We start from the raw sequence: 18,854 nt of genomic DNA, 5'->3' as shown, positions 1-18,854 counted from the left end.
AACCAGAGAAGAGATCTACACTGCCTTGAAGGAACGATTCAAGTTGGAGGAATTCAGGGAAGAATCTATCGTGAGCCTAAGAAAAGCTTATGGCGGTACTCAAACGGCCACAATGCGACTGCCAGTGGAGTGGCCGTGGGGAAGGTTCGAATTGGATGGGTTATTTGCCGACTAAGGGAACAGATCCCTTTAAAAAGGTACTTCAAATGCCTAATGTTTGGACACTTCGCGAAGGCATGCACTAGGGGCATCGATCGGTCCGATCGATATCGAAGATGTGGGGAAAAAGGACATATTGCCAAGGAGTGCAATAAAGACCCCAAATGCATTTTGTGCGAAGAAAAGGAGGGAAGGGATAACCAGCATATTGCCGAAAGTAGTAAATGCCCAGAATTTAGGAAGGCGTTAACTGCAGTAAAAAAATGAGGTTAATACAAATAAACCTTAATCATCGGAGGGTCGCACAAGATTTGCTTGCGCAGACCACTTACGAATCCGCGATGGAGATTGCTATCATTAGTGAACCATACAGAAATCTTGACGGTGGTGTATGGGTCACAAATTCGACTGGTGGAGCGACAATATGGGCCTGCGGTCGTCAAGCCATACAATATAGCATGGGTCGGGCGGCTAGAGACTTTGTGTGGGCAAAAATAAGCGGTATATTCGTATATAGCTGTTACGCCCCACCGAGCTTCACACTCAGCTTGAAGACCTGCTAGACGATCTTGTTCACGACGCAAAGGGACGAAGTCCAAAGGTGATAGCCGGTGACTTTAATGCGTGGGCTATCGAGTGGGGTAGCAAAGAGACTAACGCAAGGCGACGGTGCTTATTAGAAGCATTCGCCCAGCTGGATGTGGTTCTGGCCAACGAAGGCGATATAAACACTTATTGGAAAGGAGGAAGACTATCACCTTTGAACTAAGGATGGAGCCACAAGGCAGGAGACCTGCACCCCGGAAGCCGAAATCCAGAAGAACACCAGGATGGTCTGCCAAAGCGATGGATGAGGAAACATTCATGGAGGTGTGTTCTAGACTTGCCTAGCAAAGCAGGCACCTCCACGGATAGAGCTCTCCGTGTCACACAGAATATCTCTAAAGCATGCAACGCGTCGATGCCTAGGAGATGCTCATTCCCCACTAGAAGACCAACTTATTGGTGGAATAGTGAACTTGCCAGCCTTCGATCGATTTGCACCAGAGCCAGACGAACGGCTCAGAGGGCAATAGGTTGGATCGGTCAGGGGCAAAAGGAGCATGCCTATAGGGAAGCTCGCAAGAACCTCAAGCTCACCATCCAGCGGAATAAGAGGGAATGTTTTAAGGAGCTCTCTCAATCCGTGGGGTAGCGCCTATAAAATCGTGACAGAACGATTCAGAGGCTGATCGTCTCTGCAGATCACGTGCCCTATACTGTTGTTGAAAATAATCCAAGGGTTATTTCCTCAGCAAGAGGGGGGTACTGACACCTTCCAGCGTCCCCTGAATGTGACGCCAATTCCACCAGTCACCAGGGACGAGCTGATGGAGATTTGCAGTCGAATAGGCGATAGTAAAGCCCCGGGTCTGAACGGCATACCGAATAAGGCCCTCAAACTTGCCGTCAAATGTAGACCGGATATGTTCGCGGAGCTGTTCGAAACGTGCATGTCGGAGGGTATCTTTCCTGCACCGTAGAAGCGGCAGAAGCTGGTGCTGTTGCCTAAGGCTGGCAAACCGCCAGGGGAACCGTCCTCCTATAGACCCATATGTCTTCTAGACACTATGGGGAAAATATTGGAGCGGGTCATTTATAATAGATTACTTCCAGTCGTCGAGAGCCAAGGGGGCCTTTCAAATAGGCAGTATGGGTTCCGTAAAGCCAGATCAACCACTGATGCCATCAAAATGGTTACTGGCTTGATCAAAAATGCAATTCACGGAAGGGGTTGTACCAGCAAATATTGCGTAGTGGTGACCCTGGATGTGAGGAATGCATTTAACTCGGCCAATTGGAACCTTATACGAAAGTCTCTGGCGACGATTGGCGTTCCCACTTACCTTGCCGCTATTATCGATAGCTACTTGAAAGAGCGGACACTCTGGTATGATACCGATGATGGACCTAAAGAGTACGTTGTCTCCGCGGGTGTCCCACAGGGCTCTGTACTAGGCCCACTACTGTGGAACATCATGTATAATGATGTACTCAACCTTCCGGTTCCGGAGGAGGCCACGGTGGTGGGTTACGCCGATGATATAGCACTGGTTGTGGTCGCAAAGCATCTCGAAGATGCTGAGTTGTACTCAAGCGAAGCAATCAGTGTTGTTAAGGTTTGGTTAGGGAGTGCTGGACTAGCACTCGCGGAGGAAAAGACGGAAGCGGTCCTCATCACTAAGCGCCGCAAAAGAAATTACGCCTGCATTAGAATCGGGAATCAGATCATCACTTCCAAGCCGGCCATCAAATACTTGGGGGTGATGATAGACGAAAGACTTAATTTTAAGCAGCACATGGAGCATACTTGTAAAAGAGCATCCACCACGAGTATTGCTCTGGCAAGGATGATACCGAACGTAGGAGGCCCGCGGCATACTTGCAGGCTGCTCATAGCCAGGGTGGTGAGCTCTATCAAGTTGTATGCAGTCCCAGTTTGGGGAAAAGCACTGCAGGTTTTAGGCAATACACATAAACTGAGTACGGTTTACAGAAGAACATCCCTAAGGGCGTGTTCTACCTTCAGGACCGTCTCAGACGATGCAGCGTTCGTCATCTCGGGAATGATCCGAAATGATGAACATTTATAACACCAGGTCCATCCCTCCCTTATCTCAAGTGAAAAAAACCGAAAGGGAGAGATCCATAAGCAGAGGGCAACAGCGATTGGACCAGTCAGAAAAGGGTCGTTGGACTTACAAATTGATCCCTTCCATCGGGAGTGGCTGGAGAGAAAACATGGGGAGATCAATTATAATCTCACCCAGTTTCTCACCGGCCATGGAGGGTACCGTCAATACCTGTACAGGTTTAAATTGAACACTTCGCCTGATTGTCCAAACTGCGCACGTTTTCTTCCCGTGTCCTAGGTTCGTGGAAGAAAGGAGGAACCTAGAGGAAACTCTAGGTGAAGTGGTATCACCGGAAAATTTTGTCCGGAGAATGGTAGCCTGTCAGGAAGACTGGGATGCGATCAATTCCATGATCGCTGTAATCCAGGATAAACTGCGAAAAGCAGAAGAAGTGAGGAAGACGCGGTTACGAACCCCGCGGGTAGACGAAAAGAGACCTAGCTAAAGTAAGCTAACTCCCCCGTGATGTAATACCTAAAGGTGGTTCTTTAGGAGCTTTTATTCTTTTCCTTTCATCAAGTTTATGTGTATTTTAAATAAGTTCAATACACAATTTCCAGAAAGTACTCTTATTATAACTCCGAGATATTAGAAATTATACTGATTTTCGTCTGTAACTGTTTTCTTTCTGCACGAAACTCGTTCTTCTCACAATGGCTGCGAACTGTCTTTTTTCTTATAAATATTATTTTTTTTATCTGACGTTTATCGTCACCTACTCCGCTCTTCACTCTTGCAGCGAGGTCTGAACTGAGTGGAGAGCGCCGGTGACGTCATCTGTCCGCTGGTATTCGCGACATTCGAAATAAATTTCGAATGCCGCACCACAGTTCCACGGGGTAGGGGGGAGTCGGGGGTGGTTTTAGTGGGTAAAAATCCCAAACTCTGGCGTGCCCAGGCCAGTCTTTTGAAGATTTCCACCTCCTCAAAAAAAAAAAAGATAGACAGGCAGACATTGAACCGATTTTAATAAGGTTTTGTTTTGCAAACCAAACCTTAAAAACCGTGCATAGGGAGTTCCTCACATAATATGAACACAAACCCTTTACCGTCTTTAGCGCCCAGCTTCAGGTGTCCCGACTTGTTTCTCACTTCGATTAAAAGCAGAACAATGTTAATTGCGATTTCCTGCGCACGGACGTATCGTCATACATACATATGTATATATTTGATCATTTCTATGTTTACTATTTTTCCCAGGGCGATTTTATTTAGTTCTTTATCCCATCCATCTAACCCAAAAAAAAAAATATTCTTAGAATTTCGCATACTGAATTGTGCCTCTAATCCTTCTGGCTAACAAATCAGCCCATCTAAAAAATTAAAGTATCACATTAAAATATAAATTCAATGCTTTATCTCAAAATCCAAAAGAAAACTGAAATAATAAATATGGGATAAACGTAGATGAAATCAAAATACTGACAAATCTTTATTCTTTCCATCTTAATGGTATCTAATTTCAATAACAATAGATTAGACGCAAGTTTTATGGCAGCAGAATTATGAATGGGCTCCGAATGCAACGTGATTTATTCCAAAAAGTGATCCAATTCATTTGGGACACCATTAAGCGGTTTTTGACACAGAAACCTTTTAGAGTTTTTGTGAAAACTGCTTTTCTGCTGCATATTCCAGTTTGCATCTAAGCTTACGGTTATGGTAATTACTATAAACTAAGGTGAGGAAATTACTGTTTGGTTGTCAAGTTTTTACTAAACACAGTGATGGACATTTACATACCTATTGATACGTATCTATGGCCGTCCTATATTAGTTTAACATGTGCAGCGTTGGAGAGTGGGACCATGTTCTCTATGTCGTAAAGTATCTTTTAGAGTCAACTTACAAAACCAGCTCTTCTGATTCCTTGTATCTCCAGCGCTAGAATTGCCTCCTAGCGAAAAGTATAATGTATTGTTCTGCATTCTTGGTTTTCTTCATTCATTCCGCCGTCATGCCATCACGACCATCAGTCAATTCCAAGAAAAGTTATAGTTTTGCGTAGTCGTTTTATTAGCACCATCTCTTCGCTAATGGCTCGCTTCATATTAGCTAAATGAAAGAAACTCTTGTGTGGTATTTCGATCTGTACCAGCCATAAATCTTAAAGAATCCCTGGAACATGTCTAAATGTCGTGCCGTCAAGCCTTACGGCTAATGCTCATAATATATCACAGATTTTGTTTGTTGTCCGAGAGATCTGAAAACTGCGCACTGTATCTAGTCGTTGAATATCTCAGTTGGATTACTCCAGTACTTGTTCGAAAGGATTTAATGAGTTTTGTGCAGAGGAAACTGAAACGGTGGGGTTGTAAATTCCTGAACAGATGCCTCAGACTATTACCCTTTTCTCGCACTCTTCCCGAGGCTAAAGACGTAACCCCGTCTGGCTTCTAAAACAACATTAAACCACTCAAAAGACTCGTCTACGTCTAACCTTTTAAGTTTATGGACTTTTGCATCCTAGAGGAACTTGAAAGAAAAATCAGATTTCAATCCGACAACGGAGATCTTCTTCTGAAAACAAGAAATATGTCATCGAGACTGAACTATAAATATCAACGCGAAAGTGTTCTGCGCCATATAAGACCAGAGTGAAGACTTTAAGGTCAACTAATCCATCAATCCAAAAGCCTCTTGGAAGCATTGCGAACCGGTTTCTTGTTGTTTAACTTGAATATCTGGATATGGACGTAACCGTCATATTTCATTTGGTATCTTATATGCACACCAATAAATAATGTGCGGAACCTGGTAGCAACTGAGCATAAGACCTAGTTATTGCTGGCCCCCAATGTCTCTGTGATAAGAATTGACTTTGATATAAACTCTCTGAAGACACACACAACCAGGCTGTTGGGATGGAGATGGAGTGGGCGATCTAATTTCAAGGAGAATATTTTCGATCCTTGATTAGATCATAAATAATCCACGAAATTGATGGATATTAAAAAGAAAGGGGCTAAATTCCATATAACAGTATTCTTCTACTTTTTAAGAACTGTGCCCCGATTGGCAAGTTCTGTTATATCAACAATAATTTGAATATAAATTCATCATATTTAGATTTTCAGCAAGCGTTCTAGGTTTCAGAGAACCTACGCAACAGCGGTAACAATACTTTTACAATGTTCCCATTTTTTATAAGTTCGAAATATTAGGTTGAGGAAAAAGTAATGTTGTATTTTGTCAATAGATGGCGACACTTAAACATATCTTGTAGAAACATGAAAAAGTATGTTTTTTAGGTTCTACCCATTTATTCAACAAACACCGAGAAGGTCGAGAGAAAGAGTGCGTAAAAGAGTCGGATGGCGTCGAATTTATATCCTTGCCGATCAATATAGTGACGTTACTTTGTTGAGCATATCAGCTGTTGAAAGGCGTTGCCATGTTGGTGCTGTCATGTCATTACCATGTCGCTACACTGCTCCCTCCTGAGTAGTTTTGACGGTTAACGGCTGGAAAACTACGTATCGAATATTACTCGCCTCTCACTCGCTGGTTTCGCTCTTGGTCCTACATACGTTTTGGGAGCCAAACTTATTGGTCGTTGGGCTGCTTCCGTTGGATCAGATGTTACTTCGAAATAGGCAGGTTTTAGTCGCTCGGCGCTGATATTTGTTGCTTTGCCCTGAATTTCCATTTTAAAAACGTTGTCGGAAAGTCTTTCTAACACCTTATATGGTCCTTCGTACGGATGCTCTAGCGGCTTCTTCACTCGATCAATCCGCACGAACACGTGTGAGCATGTAGAAAGATCCTTGTGGACGAACACCTTCCTTCTATCATGTCGAGAGGTTGGTGTTGCACGAACTTGCGTCATATGGTGACGAAATTTCTCAACGAAAAATTTCGGATCGGGAGGCATTTCCTCGTCAAGAAAGAACTCTCCAGGAATGCGAATCGTTGTCCCATAGACTAGCTCAGCAGCTGTTGCGCCAATATCCTCCTTAACGCTTGTACGAAGACCAAGCAAAACCGTTGGCAAAACTTCGACCCATTCACGGTTGTTGTGGCACATAATAGCTGCTTTCATCGATCGGTGCCATCGCTCAATCAATCCGTTAGAAGCAGGATGTTATGCAGTGGTTCGAATCTTTTTGCAATCCACTAAGTGCGTCAGCGACTGGAAGATCAAGGATTCGAACTGGGATCCTTGGTCCGATGTTAATATAGTAGGTGCTCCAAATCGTGAAATCCAGTTGGTGTAGAATGCGTCTGCGATAACATCTGCCGTAATTGATCGTATCGGAACCGCTTCAGGCCATCTCGTAAATCTATCGATCATAGTCAATACATACGAGTGACCTTGTGATTGCGTTAGCGGTCCGACAATATCGATATGTACGTGACTGAATCTCGTGTCCGGCATATCGATTTGGCCATGCGATGGTTTTGCATGTCGTCCAATCTTACTTCGTTGACACGCTAGACATGTTCGTGCCCACTCGAGAATGTCCTTGGACATACTAGGCCAGACATATTTTCGGCAAATCAGCTTCTTCGTGGCGCGTCCGCTTGGATGAGATAGTCGGTGAGTAATCTCAAATATTCTCCTCCTGAGAAGTATTGGGATATACGGCCGTATTTGGGAAGTTGACACGTCGCAGTACAACATTGTATCCTTGTCGTCAACTCGCAACTTTATCAAATCCAAGGTCGTTTCAGAACGCAGCAGATGTTGGAGTTCCTCATCGTTTCGTTGCGCTGTAGCTAATTCTTCGGTAGTTATGGCAACTGGCAATGTAACAGCACTAATTCGGGACAAGGCGTCTGATGTAACGTTTTCCTCGCCAGTGACGTATATGATATTGGTCGAGAATTGGCCGATATAGTCCAGTTGCCTTAATTGCCGTGGACTAGCTTTATCGGCTTTCTGTTGGAAGGCAAACGTTATCGGCTTATGATCGGTTTTGATTAATAACGGACGACCTTCGACCATGTAGCGAAAAAACTTGACTGCACTGTAGATTGCTTGGAGTTCTCGATCGTAAGTGCTGTACCTACGTTGTGTATCGGAGAACTTCTTCGAAAAGAACCCGAGCGGTTCCCAAACATCGTTGTTCCACTGTTCGAGAACTGCTCCCATAGCCATGTCCGATGCGTCTGATTTGATGGCCAATGGTGCATTCTCAATGGGATGTCGTAGTAACGCAGCGTTGGCAATTTGCTGTTTGCACTTTTCAAATGAGACATCTGCTCGTGGATTCCATTCGATTTTGCGTTTATCCCGTTTCCTTGCACCAATGAGATACTCGTGAAGAGGTGTTTGAATTTCGGCTGCATTCTGCAACGATTTTCTATAGAAATTAACAGCTCCTAGAAATCGTCGCAAATCGGCAATTGTTGACGGTTTTCCGAAATTCAAAATGGTTTCCACTCGTCCTGGAAGGGGCTTGATGCCATTTTCGCTCACCAAATATCCTAAATATTCGGCAGAGGATGTTCCAAAGCTGCATTTATCGACATTGATGGATAATCCGTATTCACGGAGTCGATTAAATATCGTCAATAAGTGCTTCCGATGCTCCTCGTTCGATTTAGAAGCGATAAGAATGTCATCGATGTATGCCTAGCAAAAGTCCAATCCGCGGAGTGCATGATCAATGTACCGCTGGAAAGTTTGTGCGGCATTACGTAGACCGAACGTCATTACTCGGAACTCAAAAAGCCCAAAAGGAGTAATGACAGCTGTTTTGGGAATGTCCTCGGGTGCTACAGGAATCTGGTGGTATGCTCTCGTCAGATCAATCGTGGAAAATACCTTGCATCCACTCAGTTTGTGCGCAAAGTCACTAATGTGAGCGATGGGGTACTGATCTGGGACGGTGATAGCGTTCAAACGCCGATAATCTCCACATGGTCTCCATTGTCCGTTTTTCTTCCGTACCAAGTGTAACGGGCTCGCCCATGGGCTACTCGATGGTTGGCAAACTCCCTGTTGTAGCATGTAGTCAAATTCGGCCTTTGCTTCGCGCAGTTTTTCGGGCGTTAATCGTCTGGGTCGGTCAAAAACAGGCGGTCCTTTAGTCAGGATATGGTGCTAGATATCATGAGCCATCACTTTCGCTCCGTCAGATGGAATTGTGATGTCGACAAAATCTCTCAGAATGTCATGATAACTTTCGCTAGACTCATACCACAAGTTATGGTGCCGGTGAGCTTTGCGATGCAGGATAAGTTGGTCTTTTCGTCGATTATCTTCCTTCTGCGTAGGTCCACTAATAAGCTATAATGGTGCAGCAAATCGACACCGATTATTGGTTGTCGAACATCCGCTAAAACGAACCTCCAGGTAAACGGTCGTCGTAAGCCGAGGTCGAGCGTTATGATGCGATGTCCATATGTTTTGATCGGCGTATTGTTGGCGGCATAAAGCTGAAATTGCATTGGCGTGTGCTGATTTTTGTCTTTAGGCAAAACTGAAATATCAGCACCGGTATCCACCAGTAAATGCATGCCGCTTTTCCGATTGAGTACTAATAATCGGCTGGGTTTACTGTGAGAGGGGTCGTCCTCGACCGCCGAAATTCGGGACGACGAATTTAGTTTTCCGAAGTCGCGGAATTATTTTGCCACTTACATGGCGGTCGGCAATTACGCGCTTGTTTCCCAAACCGTTGATGAAAGAAGCAAAACCCTCGATTCCGTGAACCTGATCTTTGCCTTCTGGTGCTCCGTTGTTTGGATCGGGACCGGTTGCGTGTCGTGATTTCCAGTCGGTCAATTCGGCTCAATATTTGCTCCAAGACATCATTTTCTGTGGATGCCTTCTGAACGGTGGAAATGCAAGGCAGTTGTTGCATCTCGATCATTAAATCCGCCATTTTCGCCAATTTATCGACGTCTGCTTCGTTAGAAATCGCTAACACTATTCGAATATTTTCGGGCAATTGCTCAAGTAGCAACGATCTTAGCATGGCGTCAGTTACCTGCTCTCCGCCAGTGTTTCGCAAGTCCTGCAGGTAATGCGATGGTCTCTTTCCTTCCAAATTCTTCCCTTGGAAAAGTCGTCGCAGCTTGGATTCGGCGGACTCTGCAAATGCTGCCAATATCCTCTCCTTCACGGCTTCGTACTTATTTGTTGCCGGAGGATTGCGTGCTATCGAGATCACATGCGGAAGGATTTCCGGCTCGGCAAATTGTATCACGTACTTAAATCTTGTTTCGTCCGACGTGATGTGATTAGTGTGGAACGCAGCCTCTACCTGCTCAAACCAAAATGCCGGGTCGGGTCGATAAAATGACGGAAATTTTTGTATGCGTGTCGCTTCCACAAATACGCTTGCTGGTCGATTAGCTATCGGCGGCCAGAAATCACTCTGAAGGGATGTTTTCGGCGTCACTGGCGATTTAGATTCGGTGGCCATTTTGAAACTTGCGCTTGGTGTCGATTAAACGTATAGAAATTTAAGATCACTGCACTTTTTATTTTAACTCTAGTCGTCGGGGTCACCAATGTAGAAATATGAAAAAGTATGTTTTTTAGGTTCTACCCATTTATTCAACAAACACCGAGAAGGTCGAGAGAAAGAGTGCGTAAAAGAGTCGGATGGCGTCGAATTTATATCCTTGCCGATCCATATAGTGACGTTACTTTGTTGAGCATATCAGCTGTTGAAAGGCGTTGCCATGTTGGTGCTGTCATGTCATTACCATGTCGCTACAATCTTGTGTTGTACTTATCGCATCGGGTCATACTGTACGGCGATTTGAAGACGACAATCTGGACTGCAGGTGTCTCTTTGACAGTTTTATGATCGTACATTTCAGTCTCAAGTTATAGCCTGTCAAAGATGGAGTCCACCAAGGAAGAAATTCGTCATATTTTACATTTTTACTACCTGAGAGGTAAAAATGCAACGAAGGCGGCCAAAAAAAATGTGTGAACTTTCTAGGTCCAATACTGCAACGATTCGCACAGCATAGCGTTTGATCGATTTCGTTCTGGTGTAGTGGATGCCGAAGATATACCCCGTCCTGGTAGGCCATGTCGTAGAAATCAATAAAATCGTCGAAATCATCCAAGTAGACCGGCATGTGAGCATTCGCTCGATTGGCCAGGAACTGGGTAAGGACCATAAAACCGTTTGGAAGCATTTGCAGAAGATTGGATTCCTAAAAAAGCTGGATATTTGGGTGTCACACGAGCTGACGCAAAAAAATCTCTTGGACCGAATCAACGCCAGCGATGCACTGCTAAAACGGAACGAATTCGACCCATTTTTGTAGCGGATGGTGACTGGTGATGAAAAGTCGATCACGTACGAAAATCTCAAGTGAAAAAGATCGTTGTCGAAGCGCGGCAAGAAGGCCCAAACCATCGCCAAGCCCGGATTGACGGCCAAGAAGATTTTGCTGGGTGTTTGGTGGGATTGGAAGGGAGTCATCCACTATGAGCTGCTCAACTATGGCTAGTCCCTCAATTCTGTCCTCTACTGTGATCAACTCGACCGTTTGAAGCAGGCGATTGACCAGAAGCGGCCAGGATTGGTCAATAGGAATGGTGTTCAGTTCCACCAGGACAACGCTCGGCTTCACACATCTTTGATGACCCCCCAGAAGCTACGGGAGCTCGGATGGGATGTCCTATCGCACTCACCGTATAGTCCGGACCTGGCACCGAGTGATTACTATCTCTTTCGGTCCATGCAAAACGCTCTTGGTGCTACTAAGTTCGCCTCAAAAGAGGCTTCCGAAAACTGGCTGTCTGAGTTTTTTGCAAATAAGGAGAGGGGGTTTTATAAGAGGGGGATAATGGAGTTGCCTTCTAAATGGCATATTTGACTTAAATCGGATAATTCTAAGTATGTTAAATAAAGCGTTAAAATTCGATCGCAAATACAACATTACTTTTTCCCCAACCATATAAAACTAACAGAAAAGAGCAAAATTTATTGCTATGATATTCAAATTTCTGTTATGCATATTACTATCTTCAATTCTTCAGATTCGGGAATAGTCAGATAACATCTTTGTAAAGAAATATGATATGAGCTTTCATCAGATTAGAGAATAAGGCCATATTTCCAGATTATTCCCAATGTCGCGATGAATCGTGAAATCGGAGCCGCAATATAGTGGGAGTACAGTCATAGCATCATCTATAAAGTATGGATTACAATGTCAGTGAAATGTTGAGATTCTTTTACTCTGATTAGAATATGTATTTGTTAGCTTAGTTTAGTTTAGTTTACTGCGGAGAATCGCAGCTATAAGCACTCAGGCCTTTGTTAGGCCCATTGTACTATCCCTCAAAACGCCTATTCAATGGCTTCCAGGCTTTAGCGAATCTGAGAACATTCTCCAGAAGCAGAGAGTGTGAAGATTCTTCATTGAAAAAATCTTACCAAGGTGCCTTCGTCTGAAATCTGAGGAGGCCGGGAAGCTGCATATTAAGTGCAGAGCCGTCTCTCCTCTTCCTGACATTGGTTACATATAGATAAAACCACCACCCCGATCTTTTCCATATGATAGTTTAAGGAACAGTGTTAAAAGCCCCACTAGGGTTTTCATGACCCTCTTCTTAACAGACAACAAAAATACATAAAATACCCCAGGTTCTTTCACAAGGATTTTCGCCTGACGGCAAGAGTTCAAATGTCTCTACTCGGCTGTGTGAATCCTCGCAATTCGCACTTCAGTGTAATTTTGACAGACAGGCCGGATACCAAAAGCTGGCTCTGGTCCCATCATTGTGGATTCAGAACCTTTGCGAGCATGACGCATGACTTTATAATTGTATGGCCGCCTTTCCACACACTAATGGTATCGAGTCTATATGCTGCTTTCTGTTTCATCTCCAAATAAATAGGAGGTAGATTTAGGATACCTTCGAGGGCCGCAGCCGGCGTACTATTCATTGCTCCAGTAATACTTAGGTAACCGAGTCTACTTTTCGCAGTCCTACAGTGTCAGAACAATCTGCAGGATTTCTGGTATTGTTGCTGATATGGTGTTTCGGAGTCGAAATGTAATCCTAAATACTTAACTGTTTGCACCAGCTGAATTTCCGCCCCTGTTAAGGAGGGGAGGGTATAGCTGCCCCATTTGACGTTCCTAGTGAACATAACTAGTCCAGTCTTCCCAGCATTCACGGTAAGTCTAATATGGAGGCACCAACTGTGGGTTACATGCAGTGCTGCATTCAGGCGATCACATACTGTGTCCGCAAACTTTCCGGTGATTATTACCACTAGATCGTCCGCAAATGTTTGTGCAAAGACCTTTGTGTCCTCTACGAGGCATAGCATGGAGTCTATAATCAGGAGCCATAACAGAGGAGGGAGAACCCCTCCACACACCAACTGGCTTGATATGTCGTTGCTGTTTAATGCTGATAATGCTGCCCAACTGTCGCAACAGATTCGAATAGTGCGATCCCTCCAATTTTGCCGCAAACATTCTTTTGCTGCCAATAAAATGGCATATACCTCTGCCTCGAATATGGTGGTCATTTTTCCAATAGGTGGAGCCATTTCCATACTTGAGGTTTCTCGAGAACACCCCTGCCCAGCCAAATGACTCGTGGCGATTAATCGACCATTCTTCTCTTTTGATTATTACCACGGAGTCTGTCTTTTTGAAAACAAATTTAGAAACTATATCATTGGCGGCCGTTAGAGCCACTTGATATTTGCCAAAAAATTTCCAGATGGACACAACTCCTTGCTGTTAGCAAAATTCAGTCTCGCGCACCAGACGATGCTTGCATACATCAAAATGGGTTTTATTATGGACGTATACATACAATGAATCCGTTTTGGTGAAAGTCCCCGGGTCTTACCTATCGTAGTCCTGCAGCACCAAAGCAATCTGAAGAATTTCTGGTGTTGTTCCTGGATATGGTGCACGTTAACTTGGAGTCGAGATATACTCCGGGCTAGATCGCCCACAAATGATTGCGTGAAGACTTTTTGGTCCTCCAGGAACCATAGAAAGGTATCCACTACCAGGAACCATAACAGAGGGGCAGAGAACTCCTCCCTGTGAGCAGCCCCTAAGACATCCTGCTCCAATAGATTTCTGACCGAACAATGTGTAGATTTTTCTCCACTCCAGCATGTGAAGGATCAAACTGATTAACAGTGGTTCGTTTCCGCTGTCATAAATTACCGCGAATGAGGCGTAATTGAAGGCACCTTCGATGTCTGTGAGTTCTGTCTCTGTGGATTTGCCTTTCTGGTAGGCGAGGTCTATGGTGAAGTGGCCATTTAGAAATGGTGTATTCCTTATGAACCGATCTAGGCATTTTAGTAGAAAAGACGTTAAGACGTCCGTGTAGTCGGGTTTCCCTGGTTTAGGAATGAATGTCACCTTTACATCGCGCCAGTTAATTGGAATATAAGTGTGTGCTATGCATGCACGGTATATATTCCCAAAATTTAGATCCAGGGCAACCATTCCCTCCCTACTCTCCACTCTCCGACCAGAGCCTCAATGTCAGGGGATGCCACCGTGATATCGATGACCTCTCGCCTGACCAATTTGAAGAAAGTGGCTTTTAATTTTGGCATATTGGATAGCTCTGATGAATGTTCCACTGGGAACTTGTCTGCGTGTTGGGGGAAATATGCAGAGCACCATAGAATCTCTTTATCTCCCTGTTGACTTTTTATGGTTAGTTTGACCGTTGTGATCAGCATCACATAGGAGCGGGGCCGATCACTTCCATTGGCATACAACAGGTCAGCATGTTGGAAGTTTAGGCCCCTGACCTCCCCATCAATAACCCACGGTTCTTGTATGAGGTATATGCTGCTGTAACTAACTATTGTTTTCCTCTTCTTCTCCTCTGTTTGTCTGTTCTGTCTTAATCAAAAACGTTTAAAAAATAAATAAATTAAAGCAAATATCGTTGAACGTAAATATAGCCATCAAGTTCAAAACCTGACCTCGGAGCGAATCAAGTCTCCCCTTCACAAAAGAAGCATTTCCAGGCAATGTGTGCCCCTTAGTGAAGATACAGTTTTTCCACTGAAAAGATAAAATCTTCCATTGTTCTATCACTCATTGAATCGTAATGATCAAATCAATACCCAGTACAACTTAATATAATCCGAACATCAATCGCAAACAGAGCAAAAGCTACTATGCAATGAGCTGTGATTGAGAGTGGATGAACTCAAACAGATTAACAGGAAAGATTCCTGATTAAGTATGAACGAAAAAAATCAGATCAATCTCAGAGGTCCAGACCAAAGCGCAATTCAGCATTAATCGAATAATCGATTCAATTGATCGTGTCTCGTTGATTATTTTATGTAAGAGCTTGTTCGGTTTTAATTATGTACGATTTGCTAGGGGAAGGTTTTACAGAATCCGGTGTATCTGCTTTTCAAACTGCTGATGTTAGCAAGAAGTTTTGAAGTTGATTACATTCCGTTTATAGATGAAGCCTTCGGAAACATTTCATTTATTCGGACCACATAGAATTTCGAAATCAATCACTGTAAGAAAAAATCAGCGCCGAGGAAGACTAGCAATTTAAATTTGCCACAATTTCAAATTTCGGAATATTTAAATTTCTAGATTTTTCTACAAAATCTGGCCGCTCACTTCTTACACTATGAGTAGTCAAATTTTATTGCAATCAATCAGTCTTCCTGGGAATAGGGGTGAAAGAAAATATTCAAGGCTTTCCCTGGTTGTCGCTCTGGTCCCCATTTTGGAATCCGCGGAAGACAGATTGCGCAACGTTAAAATAGAACTGAGCGCCGGAGTCACGATCCCTGAGAGGCGCATCAAATCCATTGCTGGAATTAAAAAGACAACCCAGATGATCACAACTGGTACGGGAGAAGGTTTCGAAGAAAGCTGCCAACTCAAGGCCCAAAAGAAGGGTAAAACACCATCGTGGAACTCGGATTTGACAAAACAGAGGAGAACGACAAGGATAATCCTCAATCGTGGTTTGAAGTGTGATTCAGCCGCTGACTGGAACCGCTATAAAGAGGCACAGAAGGCTCTGAAGAAGAGCATAAGATCGGCTGAACGATCATCATGGAGACCCATTTGTGAAGAGACTAACTCTCTTGAGGCAACCTCAAAGCTGAAGCGAATCCGTGTTAAAGAACATAGCCAGAAGTAGGGTTATTTACGTTTACAGAGCTGGGGGTGCACAGAAAGTGGTGAAGAAACGGCAAACCATTTGCTTGAAGTTCACTTCCCAGGCAGCATCCAAAATCTAATCTCGGGGCCGACAGGTGCATACAGCCTCAACCGAGAGACTGGACTCATGCAAAGTAGTATCCACTGCAGCGAGTAAAATGGGCATTCAACTCGAAGGTGATATTTCTTCCCAAGCCAGGGAAACCCACGGCAAAAAGCTTCCGACCGGTCAATCTAACGTTTTTTCTACTGAAAGGACTAGAAAGACTAGTAGATCGGTTCATAAGGGATACACACATTCCTTAGTGGCTACTTCACCATAGGCAACACGCTTACCAGAAAGGCAAATCCACGGAGTCACCACTCCATAAACTCACCGCAAAAATTGAAAAGGCGATGTCCGAAAAAGAATATGCCTTAGGCGCATTCATGGACATCGAAGGTGCCCCCAATTATACCTCATTCGCAGCAAATTGTGATGTGGCAAGACAACATGGAATCGAACCGCTGCTAATCAGTTGGATCCTTCACATGCTGGAGTGGAGAAAAATCTACATATTGGTCGGCAAGAAGGGGGGGGGGTCTCTCTCCGCTTTTATGACTGCTGTTAATGAATAGCCTACTGTGGCTCCTGGAGAACAAAAATATCCTCACGCAAGCATTTGCGGACGATCTAGCCGTAATAATTACCGGCAAGTTTACGGACACAGTATGTGACCGCTTGAACGCAACTCTGCATGAAATCCACAGTTGGTACCTCGCAATGGATTCACGGTGAACACTAGGAAGACTGGACTAGTTATATTCACTAGGAAAGCCAGGTAGGGCAGCTATACGCTACCGACTTTAGCACTGGCGGAAATCCAGCTGACACAAACAGTCAAGTATTCAGGAGTACATTTCGACCCCTAGTTAACGTTGAAGTACCATCTCCAGGAACAATATCAGAAATCCTGCAGATTACTCTGGTGCTGCAGGAATGCGATAGGTAAGACCTGAGGACTTTTATCGAAACGGATACATTGGATGTATGCATCCAAAATAAAACCCATTTTGATGTATGCATGCATCGTCTGGTGGCCGAGACTGAACCTTGCTAACAGCAGGAAGCTCCTAACGCAGATTCAGAGACTTGATTGCCTAAGTATTACTGAAGCAATCAGTACTACGCCGATTGCGGCACTTGAAGCTATCCTAAATCTACCCCCCATTCACTTGTAGGTAAAACGGAAAGCGGCCAACGATGCATATAAACTCGATACCATTGGAGCGTGGAAAGCCGCTAATCATACGGTCATGCGTCTATCTGAAAATTCCTTGACAAACATCCGGTACCTCTGATGTGGGCCGATTATATGGTTTCCAGATTCGTCTTTGAAAAGACATACACTGTCGTAATCACCAAAAGAGAAGAATGGTCGATAAATGGCCATGAGTCTTTTCAGATTACAGACTTAATAATTTTCGCCGGCGGGTCAGTCATGGATGACGGATGAGGCGCAGAGATCTTCTGGGAAAATCCAGTTATGGAACTGGCCCGACCCCTCGGACAAATGACGACCATGTTCCAGGCGGAGATATATGCCTTTTCATTGGTCGCTGAAGAATGTCTGCGACAAAAATTGAGGGATCGCACCATTCGAATCTGTTCCGACAGTCAGGCAGCATTATCAGCACTAAACGGCAACGACATCTCAAGCCAGTTGGTGTGGAGTTGTCGTCAGGTGCTGTTGAAACTTGGCCGGCTGAATGAAATATTCCTCCTGTGAGTACCGGGGCACTCAAACATCGTTGGTAATGAGGAGGCTGGCAGACTGGCTCGCCGAGGGTCCTTATTTACAATGGTGGGGCCAGAACCAGCTTTTGGAATCCGGCTATCCACTGTCAAGTTTGCTCTGAAGGGTGAATTTGCAAAGATTCACCAGAGCGGCATTTTTGTCGTCCCTTAAGAAGTGGGACATGAAAACCCTAGTAGGGCTTTTACCGGACCCTACTTCTTAAACTATCATATGCAAGAGATTGGGGGGGTAGTTTCAGCTATGTGCAGACAATGTCAGGAGGAAGAGGAAGAGACGGCCCTGCACTTTTTATGCAGCTGTCCGGCCTCCTCAGATTTCATACGAAGACACCTTGGTAAGGTTTTCTTCTATAAAGATTCTGCACACTCTCTCCCTCTGGAGAATGTTCCCAGATTCGCTAAAGGCTGCGAACGCGTAGGCGGGGGCCATTGAATAGGGGGGATAGTACAATGGACTTAAGAATGGCCTGAGTGCTCCGAGCTGCGATTCCCCCCAGTAAACTAAACTAACTAACTAACTAGTTATAGCATGTAACAATCATCCTTCATTTGCAATTTTCCATTACTTGCAGGAAGATACAGGACAAACGGCACTACATGAGGCAGCAATAAGTGGTGACGAGAAAACACTTCAGATACTCTTGGCTGGAGGAGCAGATAGAAACCTAAAGGATCATAAAGTAAGGATAAACAATAATTTCGAGGTATAATACCATTTGAAAGACTGGATACCTTTTTTATTAATTTTAGCATGGAAACACTCCTTTGCATGAGGCGGCATGGCGAGGGTACAGCCGATGTGTTAAGGCTTTGTGTGCCCTGCCGCAACCAAAGAACACAAAAGACATTAAAGAGTCGAAAATCAAAGGAGTATTGCAGGAAACCCGCGGTGCTTTACACAGTGCGCTACTGGGAACCCGAAACGCTGGTGGATTCTCGTCTCTTCATTTGGCAGCTCAGAATGGTCACAACCAAAGTTGCCGAGAAATATTGTTAGCTGGGGCTGACCCAGATGTACAAAACAACGTGAGTACTTAAAAGGGATATAATATTACAATTTGTCTCCACTATAATGTGGTAATCATACCATTAAATACAAACTCATC

At 44.3% G+C, this 18,854-nt stretch overlaps 1 protein-coding gene across 2 annotated transcripts in view; it reads left to right on the top strand.

Moving 5' to 3' along the window:
- The window catches only part of LOC119655603, a 209,265-nt gene that overhangs the window by 187,133 nt on the left and 3,278 nt on the right, over positions 1-18,854 (top strand). For both annotated transcript variants that reach the window (XM_038061559.1, XM_038061560.1), the window contains exons 3-4: positions 18,321-18,428; positions 18,499-18,774. In XM_038061559.1, the coding sequence (XP_037917487.1) occupies positions 18,321-18,428; positions 18,499-18,774 (384 nt within the window). The remainder of the gene's footprint in view (positions 1-18,320; positions 18,429-18,498; positions 18,775-18,854) is intronic.

Source organism: Hermetia illucens, chromosome 4, assembly GCF_905115235.1.
Source record: "Hermetia illucens chromosome 4, iHerIll2.2.curated.20191125, whole genome shotgun sequence".
In the NCBI taxonomy this organism is placed as follows: Eukaryota; Metazoa; Arthropoda; class Insecta; order Diptera; family Stratiomyidae; genus Hermetia; species Hermetia illucens.
The sequence above is the reverse complement of the archived record's forward strand: the minus strand, read 5'-3'. Positions and strand labels throughout refer to the sequence as shown.